General features: G+C 61.2%; 1 protein-coding gene across 1 annotated transcript in view; it reads right to left on the bottom strand.

Moving 5' to 3' along the window:
* SORL1 (sortilin related receptor 1) overlaps positions 1 to 12,301 on the bottom strand; it is a 152,796-nt gene that overhangs the window by 52,228 nt on the left and 88,267 nt on the right. The window contains exons 22-25 of the mRNA XM_081113349.1: positions 11,213 to 11,386; positions 8,274 to 8,387; positions 5,009 to 5,131; positions 3,318 to 3,437 (exon numbers count right to left, since the gene is read on the bottom strand). Of these exons, the coding sequence (XP_080969475.1) occupies positions 3,318 to 3,437; positions 5,009 to 5,131; positions 8,274 to 8,387; positions 11,213 to 11,386 (531 nt within the window). The remainder of the gene's footprint in view (positions 1 to 3,317; positions 3,438 to 5,008; positions 5,132 to 8,273; positions 8,388 to 11,212; positions 11,387 to 12,301) is intronic.

Genomic DNA, 12,301 nt, shown 5'->3' with positions numbered 1-12,301 from the left:
CAGGCCCTCGCTGGTTTGGCTCAATGGACAGAGCATTGGTCCTGTGTTCAATTCCCGTCAAGGGCACATGCCCGGGTTGCAGGCTGGATCCCCAGTTGGGGGCATGCAGGAGGCAGCTGATCCATGATTCTCTCTCGTCACTGATGTTTCTCCCTCTCTCTTCCTCTCTGAAAGCAATAAAAATATAGATTTGTCAAAAAACCCAGGTCAAATGTACATGCTCAGCCTCAAACCCAGCCAGCACCCCTCCTGCCCTCTCCATCAGCTCCCCGCCTCGGGAGGGCTCCTGTCTGCCCGTTACTGAACGGGAGCCGGCCGCCCTCTTCACCACGGCCTCACACGGCCTAACCGAGCTGGACGGGCTCGCGGCCCGTTTCTCTACGTGGCTGGGACGTCTTCACAACAAGAGGAGCAACAACAACAACACACAGGCCGTGGAGCACACGCGGCGGTGACTGGTCCAGGCGAGACCATCGCCATACGCCGCCCACGGGCGGGAACACGGGTTCCAATGCTCTCGGGAACGTCTCCTGCATCTGAGGCTGTTTGCAATCGTCTGAATACAGAGAGCCTGACTTTGCAAGCCAGGTGGCCTGTCACTGCTGTCCTCACATCTCTCTGAAGGTCACGCTGAGCCTGACAGCATGCACCCAGACCACACACGCCTCAACACTCGACTTCGGCACTCGGTCCACGCAGGCCCTTAGAGCAGACCTGCCTCTGGCAGAGGAGTACTGTGCCAGGCATGTGGCAGGAGCCTTCCCCAGTAACAGCCGTTGCCTGGAAACATTTTGCTTTATTGGCTTTACAAGCCTGACAGCCTTAAACAAGTCCCTCACCAAAGCCTTGCTCATTCTCATAAGACGCTTGCCGGAACTCATTTCCACACGGACCTGGTTGTTGCTGTGCGGCCCATGCACTTCGTGTCTCACTGAAACCATTCTGGAGGGCTCACGGGTTTCCAGCCGGAATTCTGAGAGGCGAGTGGAGACCGCCAGACCCCACAGCGGCCGAGCGCAGAGCCTGACCGGTCAGCACGATCTCCGCGTGCCCGGACTCGCCTTCCTGACGCCCCGTCTTCCGAGGAACTACGAGCTCCCCGAGACTGGGGGTCCCGTAAGCAGTGTGTTTAATGACAGGGTGAGAGAAACTGACTTTGGTACAAATGGAAGAGTCTGGGGAAGGTAAAGAGCCATCCTTCACACAGCAAGACGACTGACGGTCAGACTGGGAAGAGCTGCCGGAGGAACAGTCACGAAGCCAGGACAACCCGGGTTCTCCCAGAGGCCACTGTCCCACACGCGGCAGGTCCTCCCCAGCCCCTCACAGATGAACCAACCACGCGGGCAGGGCAGCGTGACCACGGCGGTGAGAGAACCAGGGCCTCAGCACCACAGAACCCTGCTCCGCGGGGACAACGTTAATGTCAACACAACGTGAACGGCGATGACGTAAAAAGCAATCCAAAGCATCGAGGGCGCTGGCAGAGAGGTCAGGTCTGCAAGAGACCCAGACAGGATTCCAGAGATGAACACGGGACACAGAAACAGCTCGGCTGGCGTGTGGGAAGCAGGCTGGATTTAGCTGGACAGAGAACTGCTGACCTAGAAGGGAAGCTGAGAAGGGAAAGGAAATTCCAGCCGACGGAGAGACAGCACAGACACGGGAGGCGCGAGCGACAGAACGGAGTGCGGCTGCGGCCACGGAGGACGAGCCCTGAGCGGGCAGGAGACACGCCGAGAAGGTGAGGCTGCCACGTCCCAGAACCAAGGAGAACGGCAGGTCCTCGTCGTCTGGAAAGGAAGCCAGCAGCATAGAAATGATGCACACCTCGCAGGGGACGCTGCACCGCAACAGCCCACCCTCACACGCGCACAAAGCGCAACGCTGACGAGCCTGGAGACGGTGCCAGTCGCACTCAGCAGGACCCTCAGGAGGACTGGCCTCAGCCCGCAGGAGACAGAACGACTCCACGGAGGCACGTACGGAAGGGACCGCGCACCAGGACGTGCAGGTGCCCCGCGCTCAGGACCGAGCGTGAAACGGAGGCGTGATCACACCAACGGAACCTCAGAGCTCACCGCTCAGGAACCCTGCGGGCCACGGGGAGCACCGGTTACAGGGCAAAGGTAACTGGAGAAGAGGGAGGTGCCCCAGTGAGTTATCACTAAAAAACAATAGGAATTACTAACTGTCGGGCGTTGAATTGTAGAACGAAACACGAGGTACTCAGTGTTTTAAGTGCTAAGTACTGGCCCTGCGTGCAGCGATCAGGATGAAAGCATTCTGAAGCCCTGCAGGTCCGAGACAGCAAGTCGGTGAAGAACACACAGAGAGTGACAGGTAAAGCACACACGTCAATGTTTAAGGTCACAGCCGGTGCCGAGGGGTGGGAAGCGCCTCAATTCCACGGGAAGCGAAGGGGGGAGCGGAAAGCAAGGAGCACGCCCCGCACAGACCACAGGCGGCGGGGCAGCAGGTCGGCGGCCGGTCTATTTTCTGGGCGCTGCACCATTTACTTGGCGAGGACGTGAAGCACCAGGCCCACACTTCAGTGAGCTCACACCTGACCCCGCCCCCGCCCCCCCCCCCCGCCCCAGGGGGCAGGAAGGAGAACCGTGGGGAGGCAGTGGGTGCACAGCCACGGCTGGAGGGCAGTGTGGAGCTGGGTGCGGGGAAGTCCACAGGAGGCACCGAAGTCCTGTTCATTCCTCCCCACGTCCCCAGCTCTGCCCCCTGAGCTGCAGATGCACTCCGCACTCAGCCAGCACAAAAGCCGAGTGGTCACAGGAGGAGCCGTTCCTCAGCAGAACCAGAACAGCACCTGGACCTCACACTACAGGATCAGCCTTCGCTGACGTTCTCATGTTGTTTCCAGGTTCATTTTTAATGAACGCTCACCCCAAAGAGATGCAAGCACCGTTTACGTTCTCAAAGTCAGGGAACCCGTGATGCCCGAGATTCAGAAACATGAGCTGGTTCGGTGCCCTCCACACATGGCCCAGACGAGGGGCCGGCGGGGAGCTGCTTACTGCTGGTCCTGAAGGAAGCGCAGCTCGAGCCCGCACGCCAACCAGCGCCGTGCACTCGGGACACGCTCAGTTCACAGAACTCTTTCCCAGGAGACCCCTCCGTGCAGGACGTGGGGCGGTCTGCCTTCGTGCTGAGCGGCTGGGCCAGCTTGTGGAGCAGCGCCGATGGGTGGTGTCTGGGCCTGTTTCTCAGAGCCCAGGCGCTGGGACCCCGCAGGCGCCCATGAGGAGCGGAGCAGGACCAGGACCAGGACCCAGGACCCAGGACCGCGTGCGGACACTGACCCGTGCAGTTGGCTTCGTCGGACCAGTCCCTGCAGTCATTGTCGCCATCGCACACCCAGGAGGCGCGGACGCACAGGCCCGAGCTGCAGTTGTACTCGTCGTCCCGGCACTGGTGCATCTCTGCAGGTGAAACCAGGGGTGAGGACAGCGTGCGGGTTTGGCTCCTGCGGCCGAGTCCCGAGGGTCACAGTGCACCCAGCCCCATCGACGGCCCCGGCAGCAGGCGAGAACTAACCAGGGAGGGAGGCGCCGAGGAGGCCCTCTGGGCCAGTGCGCCGAGACCCCCCCAGCACATCCATCAGCTCCGTGCACTGGACAAACCTTCATCCCACATCTGTTGATGGGGAGGAGGGAAGCACCCGCTAGCTGCCCAGAAAGTGGAATTAAAGACACAGAAGCTTCCAGAGACAGAGCCTGTGGCCGCAGAAAAGGAGCAATGAACAGTCCCGAGGGAGCTTAGCTCAGGGGAGGGTCAGTGCTGAACCTGCCCGCAGAGGGGCCTGGGGCCGCTGTGAGCAGAGCCCAGAGCTTGGCTGCGGGCTGTCCGGAGGGAGGGGGGCAGCCGGCCTGCCAGGACCTGGAAGGAGGCTATGCCCCGGGACGGTGTCCTGAGCGTAGCAGTGAAGCAACGCCTTGAAATGGAATTTTAGCCGGGCCGGCGTGGCTCAGTGGTTGAGCGTCGACCTGTGAACCAGGAGGTCCCTGGTTCGATTCCTGGCCAGGACACATGTCCGGTTGCAGGCTCAATCTCCAGTGTGGGGCGTGCAGGAGGCAGCTGATGGATGATTCTCTCTTATATTCATCTCTCACTCCCTCTCGGAAATCAATAAAAACACACTAAAAAAGAAGAAACGGAATTTTAAAACAGTTTCAACAACAGCAGCAGCCAAGCCTCTGGCCCAGCGTGGCGGCCTCGCTGGCCTTCCTCAGGAGCCAGGATGCTCGGGAAGCTGGAGATTCGGCCACGCGTGGGAAAGGCTGGCCTGCGGAGGGACCACGGCGCCCCGGCAGGTTGAGGACCAGCTAACGGGCGGGGTCTGAAGGTGCTGTGGCTTCGATGGCCAAACATGTGCCAGTGAGGGAGGGAGATGCCACCAGCAATGCAACACGCAGCTTCCTTCCCACCAGAGCAGACCTCCTGAGCACTGACGCCTCCAGTGTCGAGGAGATGGGCAGAAAGAAGGGAAAACAGCTGTGCATCCCACAGACTGTTCTGCACTTCGTATTTCTACAAAGATGAAAAAATGTATGTAATTCCCCTCAAAAATGCTTTGAGAGGCAGGCAGGAGCCTAGTCCCTGTGAGTCAGCGCCCTGCTGCTGGGCAGGCCCTGCCAGACGCAAGCTCAGCCCCAGGACCGGCTCTCCCTCCCTTCCTCTCTGAAATCAATAAAAAAAAAGAAAAAGAAAAATAACACAGTTCACAGAGTGCAGATGTGTGTCCTCCGGAGGCTGACCTCCCAGCCACCCAGAGGTGAGGGCCGTCGGCTCGGCTCTGACAAGCACTGAGCTCATCAGAACCCCCTCCCACTGCTGCGGCCACCTTCGCGGCATCCCTGCGCGGTGAGCCAGCGCTGCTCCGGGCGAGCCAGGCCCCCGCGAGGCGGAGGGTCGGCAGCGGGGCCTCGTAACTCCCGCGTGGCTTTCAGAACCCCATGCGGCCTCCTGGGAGCAGCCCGGCCTGTCCCCTTACCACAGTGGCTCTCGTCGCTGTTGTCGCCACAGTCGTCCTCCAGATCACACTTGTAGGAGAGCGGCACGCAGGTCCCCGACTCCTGGCAGCGGAACTGCGTCTCCGGGTCACACACGGTCGTAGCTGAGAAGGGAGAGAGATGGCACACTCACGAGGTGCAATTCAGCCCCCAAACACAAACGCCCCACTGGAAAACCAATTTAAAAAGAAGAAGCAATGGAAACAAAACAGAGACTATGGAAGAACAAACGGCGAGAGCCCGACGTGTACGGCCGCAGCGCCGGGGTGGGAGCTGCGACAGGCGGAAGCGTCTGGCTGGAGAGCGAGTGATGGGGGCTCCCTCCCAGGACCCCCTCCGATGGGCGGTGCCCCAAGGAAGTGGCCGGAGGTCCCTGACCGAGAAAACCACACCAGCAGCCCGGGGCCCCCCAGGAAGCTGCACGTCCTCGTGTGCATGCAGGTCGAGGGGAGGGGGATCTGCAGCAGGAACGGGCTCCGCCTCCCGCCAAGCAGTTCCGGGTGACCCCGAGCCTCTGTGCTCCACAGTAAAAGGAGGGAAAGGCAGCCCTGGCTGGTGTGGCTCAGTGGATAGAGCGTCGGCCCGCGGACCATAGGGTCCTGGATTCGATTCTGGGCATGTACCTCGGTTGCAGGCTCCTCCCTGGCCCAGGCCCTGGTCGGGGTGCATGCAAGAGGCAACCCACTGATGTGTTTCTCTCACATCGATGTTTCTGTCTCTCCCTCTCTCCCCCACTCTCCCTAAAACCAAAGGGAAATTATCCTCAGGCGAGGATTTAACAACAACAAGATGAAAGGATAAAGAGGCCCGTGGCCGCTGCCGGTGCCTTGCTTCCTTCCCTCTCCTGTTAAATGATGACAACACGCCCTCACCGAGTCACCGTGATGGTGAATAAGAAGACGTGTGGGTCAGAGGCCACCCAATGGGTGTGAACATAATGTCACTTCTCCCTCACCGTCCTCGAGCCCTCACTCTGAGGCCGAATTAGCTTCCCCCCTTTAAACAGCAGTTGTCGGGGCTCGAGCACAGCCCCTGGGAGCCAGAGCCTGCGGAAAGGCCTGGGGAGAGGCCGCTGGGCGGTGGGGGGCGGGGGGGGCAGCTGTAGAAGGAAGGGTGTGGCCCAGCCTGGGACGGGGAGGGGGGTGGGCATAAGGTGAAAAGCTGTGGCAACACTGCAGCTCAGCATCCCTGGCGGCTCTCACGTGAGGCTCCATTTCCTCTCTGGGACTGAGCTTGTGGAGGGAGCAGGGTAAATGCAACGATGCCGAGACTGTAGGGGATGCACATCTAAACCCCAAGCTCCTGACAGGACCCCACAGGAGCCTGCTTAAGGGCAGGGGGACGTGCTGGCCACACCCCTGGCTCCCTCCGTCACCCCTCGTCTCCTGGCAGCGGACAGGATGCCTCCCCAGCCTCCCAGACAGTGGGTCCCTCAGCCCGGGCTTCCTGCGCTTGCCCTCATGCCCGCGGCGCTGCTCTCCGCCGCCTCAGTGGGGAAACACAGCCGGGCACAGAGGCATGGGTGCCCCTGATCCCCAGCCCCACACTCCGGTCCCTCACACTCACCTCCTCACTCGGCTACACCTGACCAGCTGGGCCTGAGCCAAGCGGAAGGCAAGTCTCGGGTCTTGGGAAGGTCGCCCAGGCTGACATTCTCACCCCCAGGAGGGCCCGCGCCAGCGGCACCCTCACCCAACGGCAGAGCTCAGGGCTGGAGGCAGCACCCTGAAGAGGCCGGGGTGCTTTCTCTGGGAACACGGAGCCTGTGAGACCCACACTGGTCTCTGCAGCCGAAACCAACGCCCAGGACCCCAGGAGGAGCCCCTGGCCACTGGCCACGAGGTCCCGAAATCCCCCGCCTCTGCTTCCATGGCGCCTCGTCAGGGCTGGGCAGCGTGCCTGCGAAGTGCAGGTTCTGAGGAGCAGGCCCCTCCCGCCTGCTCTGGGACAGGCTCCGTTCCAGGTCAGCTCCATGCTGCTGCCCTGGATCACCGTGTTCGAGGCGCTCTGGCTCCTCCCCCGATACCAGACCTTCCTGGGGGTCTGGAGGGAAGGGCTCTGTGTCGGTGTGCAGAGCAGAACCCACAGGCAGAGGCAGTGCTCCCCGAGGTTGGCCTCGGAAGCTCTCCTCATCGGAAGAACACGTCCTCGTGTCCCCACAGGCAGGATGGGCGGTGCCCGACCTGCAGGGGGAGGAGAGTGGGCGCTCCCTGCTGCGTCCTGGGAAACGGCAGGGGCTCTGCAGGTGGATGCCGGCCACGCACACCTCCCGACACCAGGTGGACACAGAGCCAGAGCCACCAGCATCCTCCTCAGAACACAGTGGCCATGAGCTGCCGGGCTCCAAGGACACAGCGTTTGGAAGAGAAGTTTCCCAGCTCTGGTCCTTCCCTCCGATTCATTCTGCCCACAGCTCACCTCTCCAAAGGGAAGGTTCCTCCTCTCACTCCGAGGGCCCCACCTCCCTCCTGAGAGCTCTCAACGCCTGCTGCGCCAGCCCCACGCATGCCCCGGCCCCAGGTTCCTAGTCAGGTCTCCACGACCCACCCCGTTTCCAGGCCAGGCCACATGCACTCTGCCCTACAGCTTCCATACCTGCCGCTCCCACCTCCTACGCTCGGTCACCTCTGCTCACCTGCAGGCTCGGGGAGCACCTGGTCCACCTCCCAAAGGCGAGCATCGAACCTACAGACCCAGACCGCCACCTGTCCCTGCCCCGTCGCCAGCTGCCCGACTCCCACTTTCAGCCGCGTGATGCTTATCTGTGAACGTCTTACAATGATCTATGTGGGTCTGTTTTAAATAATAATACATATCTAGTTGGGTATACAATGGTGTGTTCTCTGTCCTCCAAGCAACCCCATCCGCTTGCATGCATCACCAACCATGACGGCCAGCCAGCACCCGGGACCTGCGGTTCTCGGCCGGTGTGCCAAAGGAACGTTTAAAGCTCACAGTTCCTATTCGTCAGGGCACTGGCCTCTCTTCCTCAGACTGTCCAATAAAAATGACAACAGCCAACACAACCGGACACATAGCCATCCGGTACGGCGAGAACGAATCAAAGTTATAGCTATTTTTGCCAGATCAGCAAAAAATCGGCTTTTTGGTTTAGCTTGTGTGTGCCATGAGATGAAAAAGATGGACAGTCACTGCCCTCGATGGCCAGTCCCACCCGCGAGCTGGCCAGCCTTCTGTGTAACGGGAAATGCTTAACATCTGGGCACTCGGCCCTCCGGGACTCACGGCAGTTCCTCTCGTCGCTCAGGTCTCCGCAGTCGTCGTCGAAGTCACACCGCCAGACGCTGCTGATGCAGTTGCCGTTGCTGCAGCGATGCTGGCTGCGGAGACAGGCGCTCTCTGTGGGCGGGCGGCGGGAGGGGAGAAACAAAGCCAAGGTTACTCTCGCTCACGGCTGGACCAGACCTCTCTCCCGAGTTCCCATTTCTCTTCCTCATGGCCTGCCCAGAGCGCACAGCAGAAGAGAGGTGCCTGCAGGGACGCGGCCTCTAGCCTCTTTCCTCGTCCAGTCACACTCCAGGAGAAGAGGCCAGGAGGGGTGCTTGCAGGCGGGCACGATGACGAACGAGGAGCGTGGTGACGCCAACTGGGCCCGGTGGGTAGAGAAACCATGTACCGAAGTCACAGAATGCTAATGACTCCCTCATGCACGCGTCCGCACAGCATTCAAACACACGTGCTCAGTGTGTCTGTAGCTATGTGTGTCCAATGTAGGTACATACATTCAATTTACCAACCAAGCGTCAGGGGAGACTTTCTTTACCACCCGTGAGGGTTTTTCTTTAAAGCGAGCAGTTAGGACCCTCCCGCAGATGCCGGCCTTGTTCAGCGCGGTCCGGAACAGGCGAGCAGGGCCCCGGGCTGGGGACCCTGGGTGTTCTGTCGGGACAGAGGGCCGGGTCCCCTTCACCGGGACTTGGTGTCAATGTTTCTTCCCAAAGCCCTCCAGAGCTCGGAAGAGTTTCCTGTGCCTGAAAGGGAGGCTCCTCCTCCTCCATTTGTCTTTCTAACAGAGACCAGAGGTGGCTCATGCCCTAGATGAAGCAGCTGCTGGGGGGGGGGGGGGGGGGGGGCTTCCCTCACAAAGCAAAGAGCCTGGAGCTCAAGGAAGAGGAAACTCGGGGCTTGAATGGGTGCTTCCCAGCAAGGCCCCTCCAGGACCCAGCTCAGGGACAGGAGGAGGAGGCTGAGGACCAGGAAGTGGGGAGGGTACAATTAGACAGGAAGGTGAAGCAGCTTTCCAGGGGAAAAGTTAGAATCCGTGGATTCAAATTCAAAGGGAGAGGGAAGAGGCTGCTACAGCCATTGGATGGGAATAGGGACGCGGGGCCCTGAGGCACTTTGCCAGAAAGTTCAGGGCTCCAGGCGGGGCGGGGCGGGGTGGGTGGGGGAGGTGGAGTCAAAGCAGTTCTTTCTCCTAGTCCAGTTGGTCCAACTTACAGGAAGCTAGAGAGCTTAGGGGAGGGACGAGCAAGGAGAGCAGTGGCCAGACAAGGGAAAGGCAGCTCAGGGCCCTGCACCGGGCACTGTGGGAAGTGGGCCTCTGTGGTCCGCCCCAGCATGGCCGGCTTTTGATGGAAGCGTCACGGAGTTTCTCCAGGGCGCACAGAATGTGGGCAGGAGGGGAGAGGATGTACGAACAAAGAACTGTGGGCGTGGGCCAGCATCCTGGTGGGAACCCAAGGGGCACCCACCTCAACTAGGGGGTGGGAGGGGAGGCAACTGGAAAAAGCCTCAGCCCATCCTCTTAAACGGCCCAATGGGAGAGAGCAGACCTAGGCGACCTATGAGGGAACAGGTGACCATGATGCTCAGCCAATGAGGAGCTGGAGGAGGGACTCGCTCCGTGGGGATAAACAGTCTGTGATCGCTGCTCCATGTGCCCGTCCCGACACCTGCTCTTGCAAGAACGTATTAAAGGTCTCGTTTTCGCCACACGTCTGTCAGGTATTGGGACAGGTGAGCATTTCTCACAACATTAAACCAAAAGCATAAGCTCTTATCTATACTAATAAAAGGGTAATAAGCTAATTAGACCAGGAGACCTTCTGGACATCCTTCAGGACAAAGCCATGGCAGTGGGACCAAGGCAGAGGCAGTTGGGGGTGATCAGGCCGGGGGGGGGGGGGGGCAGTTGGGGGGAGCAGGCCGGCAGCAGAGTGGTTAGGAGCGATCAGGCAGGCAGTTGGGTGAGCAGTTAGGAGCCAGTGGTCCCAGATTGTGAGAGGGATGTCCGAATGCCTGTGGGATCGGGCCTAAACCGGCAGTCAGACATCCCCCAAGGGCTCCCAGGTTGGAGAGGGTGCAGGCTGGGCTGAGGGACACCGACCCCGCTCCCTGTGCACGAGTTCCATGCACCAGGCCTCTAGTTTATAATAATAAAAGAATAATATGCTAATTAGACTGGACAGCCAAACGACCTTCCAGATGTCCTTCTGGACGACCTTCTGAACGAAGCCAGGGCTGCAAGGGCTGAGGCAAGCTGCTGTGGCTGCGAGGGCCGAGCCCCTTGCATGAATTTCGTGCATCAGGCCTCTAGTTTTTAAATCACAGCTCAGGGCTGTCCTGAATGAGGACTGAAGTCCCATGGTGGACCCTGAGCCAGGTGTGTGCAGGCTCGGAGTGGTGCTGTTTCCACTGTGGGCATTTCAGTAACTCAAAGATGTCAGGGAATAGAGAGTGAGGGAGCAAGGGGAGGAAAGGGGAGGGGGTAAGGGGGAGGAGGGGGGAAAGGCAAGGAGGGGGAACGGGGAGGATGAAGGGAAAGGGGGGGAGGGGGAAAGGGGAGAAGGGAAGGGGAGGAGGGGAGGGGGGAGAGAAAGGGGAGGGGGGAAGGGGAAGAGGGATGGGGAGGAGTGGGGAAGGGGAGGGAGTAAGGGGAGGAGGGGGAAAGGGGAGGGGGGATGGGGAGGAGGGGGAAAGGGGAGAGGGGATGGGGAGGAGGGGGAAAGGGGAGGGGGGATGGGGAGGAGGGGGAAAGGGGAGAGGGGATGGGGAGGAGGGGGAAAGGGGAGGAGGGAAGGGGAGGGGGAAAGGGGAGGAGGAGGGAAGGGGTGGAGGGGGAAAGGGGAGGAGGGAAGGGGAGGAGGGGGAAAGGGGAAGAGGGATGGGGAGGGGGGAAGGGGTGGAGGGGGAAAGGGGAGGGGGGAAGGGAAGCAGCGCACCTTCTTTCACGCAGGAGTTGTTCTTCAGCTGGTAGCCCCCCGGGCATTCGCACTGCAGGTCCCCGGCCGGGAGCTGGGTGCCCGCCACGCCCTCTGGGCATCTGCAGCTCCGGCTGCCGTTGGCCTTGGGCAGGCACAGCAGGCTACAGGGCCTGGGCACACAGGCGTTGCTCCCTGGGGGAGGCACAGAGTCAGGGACACATGTTCACCCCGGAGGCCCCACAGCAGCTCCCCCTCCACAGACACCTCGTATGAGGCTGAGAACGAGAGGAAGTGGCCCGTGCGGGCACTCCTGGGACCCCTCTGCTCAGAGCCTCAGGGAAGTCCCTGCCCACACCCAGCCCTGCAGACCAGAGTCCCCAGAGGAGCTGGGCTCCGGGAACTCAGAATGGGAGGCTGACGACCTCGGGAACCAGGGAGCTGAGTGGGTGAAAAGTCCTCTGGGGGCGTCAGGGGTGGTGCAGGGCAAGCCCCACCTGTGGAGGCCAAGACCAACTCAGAGGATGCAGAGTCCGGGCTGGACAGCACCAGGGACCTGGGAGAGGCAGGGGAGGGGGAGGGGAGAAGCAGAGTGGGGATGTGGGGGGGGGGCGGGGGGCGCGGGACGGGGGGCGCGAGAGAGAAGAGGAGGGGAGAGAGGGGAGGGGTGGGTTGAGAGAGACAGGGGGCGGGGGAGGGGAAAGGGGCGCAGGGGGGAGGGGAGAGGCAGGTGAGGGGGTTAGGGGGAGGAAGAGGCAGGTGAGAGGTGAGGGGGGAGGGGGAGGGAAGAGGCAAGAGAGAGGGAGAGGGGGAGGGGAGAGGCAGGTGAGGGAGGTAGGAGGAGGGGAGAGGCAGGGGAAGAGGAGGAGGGGGGGAGGGGAGAGGCAGGGGAAGAGGAGGAGGGGGAGGAACCTGCCACAGGCCTCATCAGGCTCTGCTGCCACACCACAAACCCACACACAGACCAGTCCGTGGGCATCCCTCCCACTGTGTCCAAACGTCCCTCTCGGCTTTCTGAGAGGATGGCGGACGGAGCTCCTAGCCCTCCCTGTGCTGGAGAGGACACTGGCTGAGCCAGGACGCACACAGTGCTTCCCTAGATGCAGCGTC

The sequence above is a fragment of the Myotis nattereri genome, assembly GCF_964212035.1.
Source record: "Myotis nattereri genome assembly, chromosome: 19".
Lineage (NCBI taxonomy): Eukaryota > Metazoa > Chordata > Mammalia > Chiroptera > Vespertilionidae > Myotis > Myotis nattereri.
Note: the sequence above shows the minus strand (reverse complement) of the source record. Positions and strands in the feature narration are given on the sequence as shown.